At 35.0% G+C, this 18191-nt stretch overlaps 2 protein-coding genes across 16 annotated transcripts in view; one reads left to right on the top strand and one right to left on the bottom strand.

The window, feature by feature from the left end:
* Positions 1-354: 354 nt before the first annotated feature.
* Positions 355-2983, top strand: LOC111001649 (putative inner dynein arm light chain, axonemal). The gene is made up of 6 exons (XM_022271622.2): positions 355-471; positions 712-843; positions 1325-1474; positions 1788-1916; positions 2373-2570; positions 2898-2983. The coding sequence occupies exons 1-6, from the start codon at positions 385-387 to the stop codon at positions 2931-2933; spliced, it is 732 nt and encodes a 243-aa protein (XP_022127314.1). The 5' UTR covers positions 355-384; the 3' UTR covers positions 2934-2983.
* Positions 2984-3025: 42 nt separating this feature from the next.
* Positions 3026-18191, bottom strand: part of LOC111001652 (protein lap4) — a 75667-nt gene continuing 60501 nt past the window's right edge. For 6 of the 15 annotated variants that reach the window (XM_022271625.2, XM_022271628.2, XM_022271626.2 and 3 more), the window contains 15 exons: positions 17097-17348; positions 15595-15705; positions 15101-15280; positions 13129-13287; positions 12566-12709; positions 12108-12200; positions 11310-11393; positions 10779-10898; positions 7355-8638; positions 6905-7010; positions 6409-6577; positions 6086-6227; positions 5676-5771; positions 4783-4962; positions 3026-4272 (listed from right to left, as the gene is read on the bottom strand). In XM_022271625.2, the coding sequence (XP_022127317.2) occupies positions 4027-4272; positions 4783-4962; positions 5676-5771; positions 6086-6227; positions 6409-6577; positions 6905-7010; positions 7355-8638; positions 10779-10898; positions 11310-11393; positions 12108-12200; positions 12566-12709; positions 13129-13287; positions 15101-15280; positions 15595-15705; positions 17097-17348 (3366 nt within the window). In that variant the 3' untranslated portion in view covers positions 3026-4026. The other 9 variants (XM_022271630.2, XM_022271634.2, XM_022271635.2 and 6 more) reach the window with 9 other exon arrangements.

The following is an 18191-nucleotide window of genomic DNA, read 5'->3' as shown; positions in this document are numbered from 1 at the left end:
TAAATGATCAACTAATTATTGTAGATTAATGAATATAAAAATGTCCGATTACTTCTGAGTTAAAACGAATGTAGGGAAATTTTCTTGTATTCTCATAGCCCACACTAATCTTCATTTAAATAAATTATATACAACAAAATTAAAATACTATTTTTTTTATTAGTTGATAAAAAATTGAAAGATTAAAATGTATGTATACTTACTAATGGTGAATACTTAATCTAATGAAACAAAGATTTAAAATTTGCAAATTACACAATCAGCGTAAAAAATTTTTACGAGTTGGCATTTTGGTAGGCATGGAAACCTTACGTAACTATGGTAACTAATATTGTTTATTTATAAGCCAAAAGTAATATATTACGGAAAGAGTAAATAAAGAAAATGGGTGAAAGGGCACCAGTTTCTGCTGAGGATACATTAGTGCGTTATGATAATCCAGTGCTTGTTACAAAACAGCCAGAGAAGCCTGTAAGTATTACATTCCTTTTTTTATATTATTTAATTTTAAATCCAAATCTGTATCTTGGAATTTGATTATGTCGAATTTATTGTAGCAAACAGTGCAAGATATTTAAAAATAACACTAAAGTCAAAATATGCAAAGTACTTATTTTAATAGATACATTTCTATTTCGTTTATAGTCAAGTGTTAAATCCTACTAAATGGACATAATAGAAACTACTAATTTCAACTAATGTATTTTCTAGTCAGAACCTAGTATCAGTACAGCTGCACAGCCCTGTGTTCCGACCGAAGCTAAACGAGAGACTGAAGAAATTCTAAATGCTATCCTTCCACCCAAAGAATGGGAAGAAGATGGTCAGATATGGACACAAAAGGTATCGCGTTGCGTTGGCCCAGTGGCTTCAGCGTGCAACTCTCATTCTTGAGGTCGTAGGTTCGATCCCCGACTGTGCACCAATAGACTTTCTATGCGAGGAAACTGACATGTCTTAGACCCAAAAAGTTGACAGCGTATGTCAGTCACCTGTGCCTGATCACTTTGACTATTTCATTGAAAAATGATCATGAAACAGATTTAGAAATCTGAGATCAGACCTAGAGGTTGTAGCGCCACTGATTTATTTTTTATTTCTAACAGAAAAATAGAGAACAACGTAGGTATGAGTTCTTATCGAAATTCTTCAATATGAGTTCAGTTTTATAAGAATTAAAGGATGAAGTATGCGCCAGGTTTTAAAAAAATGATTGACTATCTCGTATCGTTCTCGTTTCAGACATTTATGATTTTCACAGATTTTTACATTTTAAAAGTTCTTCTATATATATTGTTTGAAACAGCTATAAGATTTTCTTTAGATATCATCGACGCCAGCCACAAGACTCGACGTGATCAACTTACAAGAAATTCTAGATACGCGCCTTCAGCAAAGACAAGCGAGAGAAACTGGTATATGTCCGGTGCGCAGGCAGCTGTATACACAATGTTTTGATGAGCTTATTCGACAGGTAAGCCTGTGCTTCAAAATACGCTTTACGTAAAATTTAGATAATAACACCATATTTTATGCTTTAGCGAGCAAACGTCATGTTATTTTTTTTTCATTTTCAGCGGATTATTTAATACAAATTAAGGAAAGTAACAAGTATAATAATATTAAATTTTTTTTTAAACTTTGCGTCTATTAAAGTGAACATAATATAATGAAATACGAAAGTGACCCTAACTGAGATGGTGGTTTATTTGGAAGTAAAGTAACCGAGTTATGTACTTTCACGGTATAAAAATGTTTAAGTATATAAGATAATATTGTTGTTTAAGGTAACAATAAATTGTGGCGAAAGGGGGCTTCTTCTATTACGTGTTCGTGATGAAGCAAGAATAACAATGGAAGCTTATCAAACACTATACTGTAGTTCTATTGCTTTTGGGATGAGAAAAGCTTTACAGGTTTGATTAGCTGTTATGTGAATTTATTTTGCATTTTTAAGATATACTCACACTATTTTTATTATTGTAATTAAAGCCTTGCCAAAGGGACATAAGGTTATTGACATATACTAGATTATAGAGCTGCTTAGTAAATTAAGCCTATAATTTAACTTCTATATTATAATGTAAGCTCTCTATAAATTGTAACTAGATAAAAGATCAGCGACAAAATTGGATTCATGATGATGTACTGCTGTTAAGGTTTCATTCATTCTCACCAATGACTTTAGGACAGACTGGTACATATATCAAAGATTTGAAACATACATTCACACAAACACACACATAGACAGATATGAAAATAGCCTACTTTTACTCCAATATGATTTAATTTGAAATCAGTAGTAGTGGTGACGGATGTCAAACATACTATTGTTAGAACTTAGTAGTTAGTAAAAAAAATCTCTCATCTAGTCAGAACAAGGTAAATCCGACCTCATGGATCAAGTAGCTAAGCTAGAAACAGAACGTTCGGCACTCGAGAAGCTATGCACAGAGTTGAAACAGAAGACAGAACAATTGGAGAGGAGAGCTGCAGAACTACGAGCGGCAGAAGAGAAGCGTCACCAAGAAGAATTGCTCGCGCTGAAGAAAACTAATGCGCAGCTGAAGGTATACAAAATTACAGATTAATTAAAAGGCCATAAAATTATATACCTCTATAGGGCTTTCTTGTCATTCACAAAATTGATGAAAAGTACAATTACTTTTACTGGTTTGCAAAAATAATTATAACTGGATAGAATGGTGGAAAACCATTTCTGTATCATTCTTTTGTTTTTTTATCTAATATGCAAGTAGGTGATCAGCCTTATCTAACATACAGCATCGACGTTTTGGGTCTAAGGCATACCGCTTTCCTCACGATGTTTTCTCAAAACTCTCAAAGACGAACCTGGACAAAAAAGTCAAAGCTAACCACAAATTTACATTTTCCAGGCGCAATTGGAAGGCATCATAGCACCAAAGAAGTAAACTATGCTTAAGATTTGCCCGACTTAAATTATGTTTCTGTTAAATAAAATATATACACATTACATTGGTTTTGTATAAATAAAACAACGCTATAATTTTATTAAAATATATATTAAACCATTTATAGGACAAACGTACAATAATTCATTAGTTTATATCCACAAGTAGCTAAAGAGCTTAAAAAGTTACAAAGGGCACACAATTAGCATTCTCACAATACAATTCATTCATAGCGAATACCTATTTAATAATTTTCAAAAACAGTTAAAAACGGAAATATACAATTCGATAAGTCAATAGACATTTATACAACATGGTAAAAAGGTCATACAGTTACAAATGCAATAATTGAAATATTAACAATTAAAATTGGAATCTATTATAATTTATTACAACAAGTGACATTGTTAAAATCGCTATTATACAATAATAATTAAGGCACCACAAACATCTATTACAATAAAAATGAATTAAATTAATACACCGAACACAAATACTGCACGATTGATGACAATACAAAAATACGTAAAGTTTATTTTAATCTAAAATCAAACGAAGACTGTGATGCCAATAATATTAGAATTAATTACAATGTTACAGGTGTTGTTCACCTAATCTCAAAACATACTAACGTTAAGTCACAATTACCACTGCATCAACATTCAGTCGATCAATAAATGACGGAATGAAAATATTTTAATACGTAAAGTACTCAAAGTAGAATATCAAAATAAAACTCCGTTGCAAAATAATAATAAAAAAAATAAAACAAAATTGTGATCGTAAAATGCATACAAAAAAATCGTTAGTGGATTTCTTCTGCCTCAATTTATTAATCGGTGGAATTTCTATTTTATTATCACAGTTAATACAGAAGATGGTGAGAAATTTCGTTGTTCCGAAGAAATCTACGAACGATCATCGACGGAATAGTGTCGTGAATTGTTGGTTGTCATGGCGACGCCCACGTACCTAGCGGGAACGCATGCGAACTAATAATATTTTTACGTGATTCCTTTTGGGATATTTTGCGGAATAAAGCAAAATTAGAAAAGAAAAATAAAAATACAATAGTTTGTCGGGCACGAGTGGTCTATTGGTGTTCGGAGTAGGTTGTGAGCCTCTGTGCCGGTCCTACGGGTATGGCGGTGACGCGGCCTGCGCCGCCGTCGAGCAAGGGGTTTACAACCTGCACTATATCAGGTTGGAGAGAGTTGTCTCCTTCCGTTTCCCCTTCCCCGAGACCTATTACCGTACCCTCTAGATCTGTGGGTGCCGTCTCACTGGTGGGACTCGTCGTCAATTCCAATGATATAATTTTCTCTTGTGTTGTCTCCACCTGTGAAAATTGTTACTTATGGAATCGAGATCCATTACTGGCAACACAAAATGGAAAAATGTGAATATTCTACAATGATGGTGTCCCGTTAGTGGATACTAAAATTAGTAAGCGTTGATAAGGCGAAGCAGTTGAATACTGATGGTATCAATGTGATGATCTCGTAAATATATAAACGCAACGCACCATTACTCCTGCTGTGAAGGCCCGCTCTAGAACCCAGGTATTGTCTGACAAATACACAACAAACGTTAACATGCCATGCTACCAAATCATGCAATTAATAACTTAAAAACTACAAATCGGAATTTACTTGAAACTATTTACAAAATCTGCCACCGCATCTTGTGAACGCCTAAGTGCTATCTACTAAAACTGGTGTTGCTAAGTGCCTAATGGCGTGTCGACCCATCTTGTTATAGAAAAACTCGTCGAAAGCTAAGCGTATTCCACAGATCACACAAACGGCTGTGTACAGCGTCGTATATATAGCATTTACAATCGCAGTACCTCTTTCTCTATGACTTTCTCAATGTACTCGATGGTTCGGACCTTAGTATCGCCGGTCGCGGGACAAACGTATTCTTCGGTGCGGAGCGTTATTCTCTCGTCTAATAACTTTTCCTTCTCCTTGACTGCCAGAATCTGGCCCGGTTTTGTACGTAACGCGATACGTGGCAGGGGCCATTTCTATTTTAAAGCCAAAACACAAACCCCATTAGACGTACACAATGCGAAGCACCCACAGATGAGTTAAGACGGAAGTTAGGTGTCGACTAACTTGAAGCTGACCTCGAATAGTGAAGTATGGAGGTCGCGTGAACAGTATGATCGGAATGCAACACCGACTGGTTTAATGTTAATAACAGTTGGGGGTTAACGACAGACATTGGATTAAACATTCTATTGTGAGTAGAAAGAACAAGACAAAATAAAAAATTTTTGTAGTGAAACTTCTTTATCGGCGTTGGAAAAAAATTACCGTCACATTTTTCCGTCTTCCATCTTTTTCTTGTCCCTACCACGTTTGAGTAGAAACCATTAATAACAAAAATATAAAATATCGATAACAATTATAGTAATAAAGTACAATTAATGATATTCTGAAATAATCGTAGTAGCAATAAGGTAAAATTAAATAATTGTTTTATTTGTATTCATGTATAAGATAATAAAAGCCATATGTTAAATTTTATCTAATTTAACTTTATTTAACCAATATCTGTAAATTTCCATATAGTAGATCATTTTTCGAAAAATAAGGTCATAAAAAAGTTTCACTTCTTACGTATACACACACGCACACATTTTTTTCTTTATTGCTTTTTTATTTATTACTTGTTCCTTCTATGTAAATTATTAGATTAGGACACATTCAGGTTATTTATAAAGGTAACATTTACCTCTGAAGGAGAGGTGTCCCTTGGAGGGACTTCTCCAATGATCTCATGCGCCGGGCCCACCATGCTTTTAATTGCTTTTTGTGACTCAATCGCATCCTAAAAATGTTAATCGTCAAAGCCATTTTAAAGCCGTTTCCCTTTAAACTGGATTCTAGTACGGTTTAATAAATATAACAATACATAAAGATAAAAGAATAGAGTGGCTACTTTTATCATTTAAGCGATGAAGTCTCTTTAGATTATTGACAAAAACATTAAAACAATTCAAGCAACAGTCCCTTCTCCCGTTCAACGTTTTGAAATACACCTAAAAACGGCTTTACAACTCAAAAATACATCTCATCGTCTAAAAGTATTAAAGTTCATCAAAATTAGCAATCAGTTTCACTGTATTAAAATCATAATCATACCTTTTCCAAAGAGCGTAGACGTGCAGCCCTCCAAGCCGCTCGTCGCGCGGCGCGTACGTCCGCGTCTTCGTGTTCTGCGTTCTCACGCGCAGCCCTACGCCTTTGGGACTTCGCTGATGGACTAACGCCGCCCAGTGACACGCTATACACCCCAAATTGCAGAATCAATAGTAATGTAGTCTTTTAACCACAAATAATAACAATTTTATATGGTTTGTGATTGAATTCTTCATATGGCCATCCAACGAAAAAAATATTTTTTGCTCCATTGTACTCACGATTTTCATGTGGTTTAAACTAACATACAAAATCGGTGGACCTACCTGTGTCCATTTTCATAAGGCTCATCATCAGAATGTTCACTTTCTCCGCTACGCTCCTCCCCCGGAGACCAAGAACTCATCTCGGAACGGGACAACGACGCCATTTTCCTCTCCTCTTCTTGCTTCAATTTTTCTACCTCATCGGCCGACAGAAAGGTAAAGACTTTCTCTGTAAAATTAGTTTAGTAATTAGTAAATCTCGTTTTATTGTATATAACGTTAAAATTAGCGTTAATTGGCATTTTAGCAGCAAAACCATTTGAAAACAATGTATACGTAACCATTGTTTAGCTTTAAAGTTAAGATATGTTATAATTTAGGTTTTTGTTCAGACGTATATAGGTATGTACTATCAGTATTACAAATCCTGCCGCAATGGCACACCGCACTTCGGCCAGCCACTAGTTTATGGTAGACCTTAGAGTACAACATGGAGTTATCTAAAAATGTAATTGATATATTTATATTAAGTCATGAAGTACAAAGAAATCTTTACCCGGTTTTGGTGACGATTTATGGCTCTCTTCCATCGCGTTCTCAAAAAACTTTTTCTTATCGCTGACAGATGCTTTAACAAAATTACCAGATTGAGGTGGTGACGTCTGAAAGATTGATCGCACAATTCAATATCCTTGAAATTAAAAGTGTTATTCGTGAAAATGTTGAAACAATGGAAAAAAGCACAATAATATACAGTGAAATCCCGTCACCAGGCAATCAAACACCCATGCAGTCAGAGATGAAAATGCTAAACGAAAAAAAGGGTAAGTATGTAAATAAACGAAACATGCAAAATATAATAAATGCAAGTTAAAATCCGTACAAAATGGTATATGGGGAACATTGATCAAATGTTTAGTCAAGTCGGGCGGGGTTGTCGACGAACACAATCAAAAGAAGCTGAGTGTTTGTGTATGTGATAAGTTGCCGAACATCAATTTATTACCTCGCCGATGGCGAAGGATTTGATTTTGCTGCTCCATGCGGGTTTCAAGGATGCGGGCGAAGAGCTTCCCTCTCGCATAGATTCCAAACTTTTCGGTATATCGGATTCAAGAGCACTTGTCACATCGCCAAAATGCACTCTTCTCTCAGACTGGGCACTCATGGGCCGATTACCCACATCATGAACACTTTGGTTTAAGTTAGCGTATATGTCCTTCTCTACACAAGTGACTAATGTAGGGGATAAAGATTTATGACCGGTAGGAGGCGGCACGATACATGTGTATGGATTATATGTTCCAGCTACCGTAGTTAAGGATGGATATGGGTCATATGGTGGGTATGTCGTTGAGTGCACCATGGAGGGTAAAGTTTTAACACGCAAGTCCCGTAAAGATTGATTCTCATTCGAAATGGCCAGATCAGCGAAATAACTTCTAGAAGGATGTAAATAACAAGGCGAATTAGGTACGTGCGAAACCGTTGGAAGAGTTTTATATTGGGCGTGCAGTAATTCGGGCGGGCCAGGTTGGCCACTGGGACTAACGGACAGCTCGGTATATAGTTCGTCGCTTTCCAATGACGGTAGTTCATTACGGAAGACTTGTTGTGAAGGCACTTCAGAAAATATGGTTGAACGTAAATTCTTATCGATGTTTTTAACGGATGGATCCAAATGAGGATAAGCTGTATAATTGATTGGCGGAGGGTTTTCTGTTTCAGGCGAATTTGTGGAGTTAGAGGACTGCACGGTTGTTTCTGCCACAATCGGTTGAGGAAGCACGATACGCTCTGGGACAACAGCGATTAGCGGGACTACATCGTCTATATCGTCGTGAATTAATTTACTTTCACTTACTTTTGTTGCAAATAATGGCGGAGGGGGGATAATAAAATCTTCAGGACGAACAGTGTTGGTTATCGTTTTCACTTCGATCTTGGTGTGACTCTGAGTTAGTAATGGGGTCTTGTCTGGGCATGCATCGTTAGTATCTGATTCTGTCGCGGAGCGTTCATGCAATTCATGCGTTACGGTTTGAGGGTTCGTTCGTTCGTTTGTCGACAAGAGCGGATCGTATACGTCTTTTGAATCCGGAGTGAAACTAACTCGCTTGATTTGCGGTTTGCGGGGAACTTGAGGTTTCTGTTTGGGCGGTTGAGGCGGAGGGGGCGGGCGAAGCGGCGGATCCACGGAAGTACCGTCGTCCATCGGAGGAGGCGTCTTCACCTTTTGTTCCGTGAACACCGCGAGCGGCGAAAGCGGCGCCGCTTGCGAACTAGACGACTAACCAAAACCAATAATATACACTTTACTCGTCGTTACTTAGCAATAATAGAAGCTAGAGTGCAATATTGGAAAGACGCTTTTGAAAAGTTGTCGGCAGCGAAGCAGCTTGCACGAAAACGCTTAATTATAAAGAAGTGAAAACAAAGATTGATATAGCGATAACAAAATCTTCCAAAATAAATGATTTAAAGGCGGTAACGGAAAGCTATTGCAAAGAGATAATAGAAAAAACAAACATTTCAGAAACATTGTGTATTTAAGTTCAACACTAAATATAATTATATAATTCCCATTTCAATAATTTTGTATACAAAGTAAAATGTCTAATAATCTAATGTTCCAGTCGCTTCCAATTAACACAATTGAAATGATTGGCAGTCAATATTTGGCAATACAATTGATGGAACACCAACGAACAACAATAACAATCTGAAGGCCAACAAAGTCTGATATGTCATTAATAAGTCCGATACAGCTCTTACAGCCAACAAAAGAATTAATTCATAAACAATAGACCATTGAATTATTACAAATAACGTCTAATATAGTTAATGAATCAAATTTAACAACTACCGATACAAATATATGGGAGAACGTTAAAATTTCGCTTAAAATTAACACCTTTAGAGAGATACTAGGTGAATATACAGAAGTTGTATAACTGCGAGCTTACAATATAAGGCTTGAGATAAAATTGTATGTAACTAGCGCCAGTGTATCTTGGTATAATCTTTGTATTATATCATTTTGATAACCAAGATACATCTCTACTTGAATTGTTTAAATTGGAACATTTTGTGGAACTACAAAACGCCATCGAAAATGTTACAGAGTACACCGAGCTAAGAGATTATCGAGGTATATTGACTACTTGGTCATTTAAATGTATATTATCTTATTTCATACACAGTCACGCCATTATTGGTGTTTTACAGTAAAAGCTATGTAAAAATACAGTACTAAAGAATAAAAGTTCAGAAAAGCGATTACAATTCAGACTACTTATATAGACATCACCAAAATATAACGTATTTGGAAGAAAATTGTAAATCCTTCGAAGACTTAATTTGTAAACACTTAACCAATCTCCACCGTTATGAGAAATACATATATCTAACCTACTACGTAATCACTTAAATATCAAGACATTTCTGTTCTATTCCAGTTATAAACGTTATCGCCTCAGTGGAATGCGATTTATCACATCTAATTACGGAAGTTAGATGAACTTAATCTACGAGTATAAAAATCTCAATCGAACTATTTACAAAACTCTGGACTGTTAATGTATTGCTTACTAAGTGTTTCGCTCCAGTCCTTGAAGGTACGCAGTCTGCAATGGACGTAATAACATCAGTAAACATTACATCTACTTCACGAATTACGACATCTATGTATTCGGGTATCTCGAGACGAGAGTCAAACATGCATACAAAATATAGGACAATACATCAGAACCCAAGTACCACTACGTTAAAACATTTATTTTGGAAGATAATAAACAGTTTGTAATAGAGGATATTTTCATGCAAGCCATAGTTTAAGGTGCATGCCTTCCTTTATTCCACCGTGCAGTTTAATACAAATTCGAAAACATTCATGCTATCAAGATTCGTATTACGTAAAATAGTACCTGCGTTGAAAGTCACTATTATAATAGCTACAGACTTATAAGCATGCATTTTCGTTTCATCTAGAATAATAAAGATTCAATATTTTGCTAATCCTAAAACTAATAGCCTCAAAGATGTCTATAGCAAAATACCAAAAACAAATTAAATTAATCAGTTATAAAATCTTATGTATACTGGTTTGATCAATAAAATATTGGTATTTCACTTAGTAAGACGGTACAATTACGAAGACTAGTTTAGTACGCGTATACGCGCGTATTTATAAATTTACTTTTACACTATACATACATATGTTATACTACTACATACGTTTTTAAAAGTAATGTTTTATAAAAATACATATTATGTTTATTTTTAAAGCAAAATGAAATAACAGATATAGTAAATATATATTTGCGTATACATTGTATTAATGTGCACGTATACGCGTACACTTATAACGTATCTAATAATCTATAATCTACGGATCATACGTCGGTGTGCGGGAAGAAATGTAGACTGACCTGAGGTTGCAGCGTGTGTTTGGACATTACGACTGTAGTTGTTTTATGATGAGGTTCTGGAGAAATGGGCGGACCTGGTTCAAGTGCGATACTTTCCACTGCGTGTACTATGTCCATTACCTGCATTTATAGAAATTAAACCGTTAAAATCTGTAAGTATGATGTTTTGACCTGGTAATTCTAGGTTTGAAGATAAATATTAAAGGAGCTTAGACACCTATTTATATATTATATAAGTTATACTTTTATTACTTAAGATGTCATGTGGAAAATGATGTAATGGTTACAGCTCCTAACAAACATTGTGTAAAAAGAAAACTTGGCAATTAAAACGAGTGGCGAAGAGTTTAATGGCAGTTCTTCTCTTCCCTTCAACACCCTTGATTTGAGAATTTAATTAAAAAACAAATTTGACGTTCATAACAGTGTTACCTATATGAATATTTGATTTTTTTATTATTTCAGTAAAATTTAATAAAATACGTAATTATATTGCACAGTTTGATTCTGTTAAAAGCTTGAAGACAATACCTTTTCTGGTGTAGACTTTTCTCTCATCTCAGCCACTTGCTTTTCTTGTTCAAACTGCACAATATCTTGGTGTACATTGTTGTCCTGAAAAATCACAAATTTGCAATAAACACCTTCGTCTTTTATAACCTTTATTATATCGCTGTCATTAATATTTATATAATAGGTACATCTAAGCATATAATTTAATAAGAAAAGCACACAAATCGATTTCAATGTTTAACAGGCATAAATGTATAAATCGACATACTACTTTGAATATAATGTATTTATGTTTTTTTTTTAACTTTTATGTTTTATTAATAAGCGAGTTGTGTAGGCTTCATTGCTCCAGCGTGCGACTTATCCCTGACATCGTAGGTTCGATCCTCGGGCGTGCACCAATGGCCCTTCTGTTTCTGTCTATATGCGCATTTAACATTCGCTCGAACGGTGAAGGAGAACGTCGTGACGTAGCGGCTTGCCTTAGGGCTTAGACTCTAAAGGTGACGACGTGTGACAGGAGTCTGATCACCAACTGATAAGTAATGATATACATTTACCCAGAAAACCAGACAGAAAATGGTAGTAGCGCCACTGGGTTTTTTTGATTAATAAGTAGTGGCAGCCTAGTAGTTCGGCCCTAATGTGGCCAGCTGTGCTTAGAGTACATATGTACCTAACCAAATACTACGAAAAAGAAAAAATCTGATTTTACTAACACCAAATTATCAGATTAAGAAAACAGATACGACTTAGGTCGAATGTATTTATTTAGAATACATTTATCAGTTAAATTTAATATGAATATAAAACTACCTGTTGTTGATGAAGGGTGTCGTCCCGATCAAGGCTGGACGTAGAGTGAGACAGCGAACCTCCCGTCTCAGCTGTCCCGCTCTCGCTACCGGTCTGTATTAACATGCACTACTATGTAAAATTACAAAATTTGCGACCTATTTGCAAAAAGTGCATATGAAAAAACAAAAAGAAGTCTTAATGGTTGGATAAGTAATGCGTACCAGCGTGTATTTTCACAAAAATCAGAGTGGAGACTTAGCGGTGAGTATAACTCTCGTATGTCTTAACTTATATTATTTGTCGGGAATCATGCACGTTATAACGCGAAAAAAAAATGTTCTATTGTGCTAAAAATCTATATAACCTATGGTGTATAGGTGTATACTTATACACCTATTTTACAAATTTAGTAGTGAATTTAAATTCAATATAAAATTGCAGTGGCTTTATTATTAATTAAGAGAAAATGGACTTACGGTATATTTCTCAGGTCGTGAGTAGCCGTGGCACACTACGAGGTGCAAAGGAGCGTTTGTAGCGGAGCGTAGAGCGTTCACGGCTTCATTGTGAGTCGCACCCAGAAGCGAGATGCCGTTCACTTCCAACAATCGCATGCCCACCTTAAATATTTATTCAGTAAAGTTGAAGTGAAAATCCAAAAAAGTACTTACAAACCAAACTAAAATACAATTTAACCTTTGCTTTTTCTTCTCGTATTTCGTCACATCGATTTTGATTTTTTACAGAACTGAAAGACCGATCGGGTCGATTTCACAGTTAGCTGGTTCGCAAAATAAAGTGCCTTGTGAAACGGACTGTCTAGCCATCACGGTGAAGTTGATGGAATTTGCAACTAAATAATTTCAGTCACCCCCGTATTGTGATGTAACGTGTACTCGAATTTATTATATGTTTAATGAACTTTATTTCTTTACATCACAATTTTTTAAAGTGATACTTCTTAATTGGAGTTGGAACAACATTTACTTCTTATTAATTTATTTTGTAGTTCTATATACATAATAGCGACTATACATACCTTTAGTCTACCATCTCTCCTGGCCGCTCCACCGCTATTAATCTTAGATATGAAAACTCCTTCATCGTTAGGGTCGTTGGGATTTCCTCGTTGGCCATTAAGACCACCCTTTATATGCATACCAAGTTTTTCGCCTTCTTGCTTTACTATTGTTAGGTCCTGTTAAACAAATCATGTTACAGTCGGCTGTAGACTCTATGAAATGTTATTGTGTCGATCGATACTATGACATTATTAAGTTATATACTTTTAACTATAGACTTTTTTTAAATCCCCAGTTACCAAGCTTGAAAAGAAATCGACTGGCTGTATTCTAAAATTTTGTTAACTATAAATTGAACATAACACAAAATCCAAAAAGAATTTACCTTTAGGACTTTCTTTAATATTCTAATAATTTTGCTAAGGTACTATAGTCGACGCATTATAAACTGAGGCTTCGGGTCATAAATCATATTTATCTGTCTGCCTCTCGGATAACGGGATAGGTACCATCGATATGCTAAATTATTTTAAGTATTAATAGGTCTGTCTCGCTCACACTTACAGGTCTTATGGAAAAGTGTAATGATGTGCGTAAGAATTGTAGAGGTGCATATCGATAACAGGATAGGTACTATCGATATGCTAAATTATCTTATAAATATAGGATTAGGAATAGGATTTTTTTTAAATTGAGGCATGTTTTCTCAGGGTCGGATTTCAATTCTTTTAAATACAGGAACCTGAATTACAGCCAGAGCTTGAGGGTTGATGTCACTATTTAAGTTCTTCAAAACTACGTTACAAAATAAATTCTCAAAAATAACTGACCGACCCAAAGTATCGATAAAGTGCGCCTATATCTGCGTGCACATTCCTATTGTCAGTGACATTTATTGCCCGACGACTGAGTTTAAAATGCATCGACTTTAATCCTTTAATATGAGATTACCATTGTATAATAACATCAATGTATTGGTGTAATAAAGGAGTAGCATTACGTTTACAATACATTTAAATACGTGTTCAAGCAAACTGCCACAGATCACATGCAGAATCATGTGCACTAAGATATATAGACTTACAAAAAGGAAGCAATATAAAGCTGGAAGCGCTACAAAATAGGCGAAAAGTTCAAAAATGTCAAATGTCATCTGTCAATATTACGGCGGGGTTACAGACGATAGCACATCAAATTTTGGAATAAGGATTTTCGACATAAACACACAGATTCTTTCGGGTTTATTCCACTTACAGTTGCGTCAACAATCTCAACTTGAATGCGACCCTGCAACGGCCGTTGTACGCACGGGAAACAAAATATTTTTAAACCATTATGTTAAGCTAGTTTGTACTGTAGCGATATTTTTGTAGCTTAACCTTATGTAGCAGCACAATGCGCGGCAAAAGTCACAAAAACGCTTTTCAATTGCGATTCAAACGTTTAAAGTTTACGAAAATAATGTAAATAGGGAAGCATGTATCATACAAACAAAGAAGTATGAATTTAATTAGTCGAATATCAACCTTACTCAATACACTTTAGAGTTGATTTTGCAGTTTGAAGCGCAATTAGCGTATGTCGTCACGATTATCCGCCAAACTACCGAGCATCAAAATTGTCTACTTCCTTAGCATTGATGAGATACTTGCAGTCATGCAGACATCGTTGCCTCATCGTTTACAGTGAGATGCATGTTTGAATTATAGACATAAATCTTCACTCAAAATTTTCAGTTACTTTGACACAAGATCGCCAAATCAATGAGATAATTGTTAGTATTGCAGAATACATATGCATCATGCTTATATATTACATAAATATTTTAAATATATATGGTAAGTATCTGACATAAGTTTTATATAACCTATCGGGATTTCTCGTTCAGCCACAAAAAAATCAAAACATATTATATAGTGTCGCTGGCACTTGTCTAGTCTGGACGTGATTGGCGAATCTTGTGTCAAATTTGTGCGTTTAAACACTGACCTGGAATCCGGGTGGCAATGGGTCGTGTCTCACAGATAACGCGAGTGTGTTGCCGGGCTGCAATAAAAGTTGAACTGCATCTCTATGCGATGCACCGACGAGATCGTTTCCGTTTACTTTAAGCAAGCGATCGCCCATACGAAGCTTGCCCGAACGAGCTGCTACACCTCCAGGCACAACCTGGACATAACATTACGGAGATATAAATACGAACGTTAACTGTATTAAGGTATTGATATTACCATTTCTCTTGTGGTAAACCTATTTGTGTACACTCTGGCTAAATTTACATGCGTTGCCTGTTATATGATTAGTTATAAACTTTATTTTTATTAATAGTAGAATTATCGGTGTTGCTCTATCGTATTAGTAACTGTAAAGATATGAGTATTATGTGGAAAACAAATATAATTGTATGAGCGTGAAGTAAAATTTACATAAATTTTTGTTTTCTTAAAAAAATCTGAAGGTTTCCTAACTTATTAAAAACTTACATGCGATATAAATATTCCGGGTTCCTTAGCGCCAAACGGAACACACGAATGATCTGTCCCTCCAATAATACTGAATCCAAGTGAACCACCCTCTTTAACCAATGTCACGTCCTAGAACAATTTCATCTTAAACTTTAGTTCGGATATAAATTAATTTTTCATTTAAATAATACCGTATTGTCATAAAGTATAAAAGAGATATTTTTAGTACGTACTGAAATCGTTTATTCCTTGTATCCGGGAGATATTATAACTTATTAAGGCAAAGTCATATGACATTTAACTTTAAAAACCATAATTAGTCTTGGTTTAAAGCTTAAACTATACATAAAGCAATTTCATCGAACTGCCGTGGAATCAAGCTCAATTTCCACGAAGTTACGATAAAACTTATATACTATAATAAATAACAAGCTTTCTATGGATATACCCACAAACATATGTCGTGGTATGTAGAACTGACCATCAAGATATGGCCAATCAATTGTTATAATTTTCGTTCTTTTGCCTCTAATTTTTCTTAGTTTTTTATTACTAATCGGCTGCTGTCATTAAAAAAAGCCTTGACGTTACCCGCCTAAGTCCTGATCTATTTTAGTATATTACTCAAGTAGGCTGATGCATCACTAAAACCACACAATGTACTTGTTATACAAAAACTAAATACAACTAATATATGTAAAACCTATTCAGCCCACAGTATTTGAAACTAAAAAAAAGCTGTAAAAACTGACTTTATAGTATTGATGTTTGACTATAACTGACATTTTAGTTTTAATACTGTGAAGCCTTGAAGCCTGAGTTGATATATACTTTTTCGTATAGACTTGACGAAACGAACAAAAACTGGTACCGTGAATAAATGTTTAATAAATAATTTATTTATTATTTTATTTATTTATTAATAAATAGACTTTTACTGATTTGGCCAGGTTATTTGGACAAATCGAACTGACTGTTTCTGCTTTAGGCCACATCATGAGATAATCATTTCTACGATCGGATTACGACATTGCAAATAGCTAAATTAAAAATACATAGTAAACTTTTAAGATACCTGAGCAACTGGTTTTGTCTGTATTTAAAAAAATTGGAAAATACTATAAATAATTTTCGATAAAATTATTTATTTTTCAATTAATTTTTTAATTATATTAAGACCATAAATAATGATTGATCTAAAATGTTTGTATTCATATTAGATTTTACAAATGTTATTTTCTACTATAAAGTTCGAAATACGAGTTATACAATTACATACAGTATATACCCACCGATTTCGATGAAATTTTGTTATAATATTACCTCTATATCAAAAATAGGTGCAGTAGTCTTTGAAGAGAAGCATTTGTAACTTAATGTTTAGAAAACTTTAATACTATGTCAAATATGGTATTCTAAAACAAGTATACATTTTTATTGAACCAAGTATTCTGAATGACACACGCGTCGATAAATCGTTATTCCCGTTAAAAGTGAAGTCAGACACACAGATATCTTACTTCTATGATCAAGGGCGTCGCTAGGTGGTTATCTGTGACCCGGGTGACCGTCGTCTCGGTGAAGGTGGACTTGGTGATGGTCTCAGTGACGCGGCCGAGGGCGGAGGGCGCGGGGGGCAGAAGCACTTCGGCCTGAGGCCGCTCCACGGTGATGCGGAGCCCCAGGGCAGGCGGGGCCGGAGCCCGGGGCCCGCCCAGGAAGTGAGACGGGATCATCGCTTGGAACTCCTCGTTCGTGATCGGCCGCGCCGGCTGCCCTCAACACGTTCACATCGCATCAATTTCGTTACAAAACTCGATACGGTAGCCGCTATTACTAGCATATTAGGTTTATACCCATACGAACAACTAGATATAGGTTTTGTAACTAATTTTGCATAGGATAAATGATAAAATTAAAAAAAAATGTACTTTTGAACTATTCAGACACTACAATTTAAAATAAAGTTTTAAATCTGTGTTCAAATATCACTTTTCTAAAAGGAATTACCTATTTATAAAGTCAGAACAATAAACTTCTAAATTGCAAAAGAAAAATCTTATCAAAGGGAAAGTTAGACCAGATTTAAAAAATATCTTTTTCTTATCTTTGAAATATGTATAATTATTAATTAATTACTGGAATAAAACTAGAATAATAACTAAATAATATATAAGGGTACCATAACGAGTTTTAGTCGCGATAACTACGGACACAACTATTTGTATGAAATCTATTTATTTTAATTCAATCCCCTGCCATATGAAACACTATTCATTCACATAAACACTACAATATTATCTGCAAACAAATCCATATATTTCAACAATGATGTTAATGATAATGACGATTAATATTTGGATTTGAAACTCTAATATGATAAGCATAAGGTCTCTAATGCAGTGAAGTCCAAACCAATAGTTTAACAATACCATCACCTATCATCACGAAATATGAGCTCTTTATTTCGAGACGAAACAGTTTAGATATCGAACTATCGGCTGGACTATATATAGTGCACGTGAAAAGCAATTTAAGCGGGACAAGCTTACATTCCACTTATTACTAGTCATTTTAACGTGACTATAAATAAGCGGTTAACGTCCTCGTGTTGC

The sequence above is a fragment of the Pieris rapae genome, chromosome 19 (assembly GCF_905147795.1).
Source record: "Pieris rapae chromosome 19, ilPieRapa1.1, whole genome shotgun sequence".
Taxonomy (NCBI): Eukaryota; Metazoa; Arthropoda; class Insecta; order Lepidoptera; family Pieridae; genus Pieris; species Pieris rapae.
Note: the sequence above shows the minus strand (reverse complement) of the source record. Positions and strands in the feature narration are given on the sequence as shown.

Coding starts and splice junctions, on each gene's coding strand:
- LOC111001649 (XM_022271622.2), top strand. CDS start 385: ATGGGTGAAAGGGCACCAGTTTCTGCTGAGGATACATTAGTGCGTTAT. Junction 472..711: donor CAAAACAGCCAGAGAAGCCT/GTAAGTATTACA, acceptor TGTATTTTCTAG/TCAGAACCTAGTATCAGTAC. Junction 2,571..2,897: donor AAACTAATGCGCAGCTGAAG/GTATACAAAATT, acceptor TACATTTTCCAG/GCGCAATTGGAAGGCATCAT.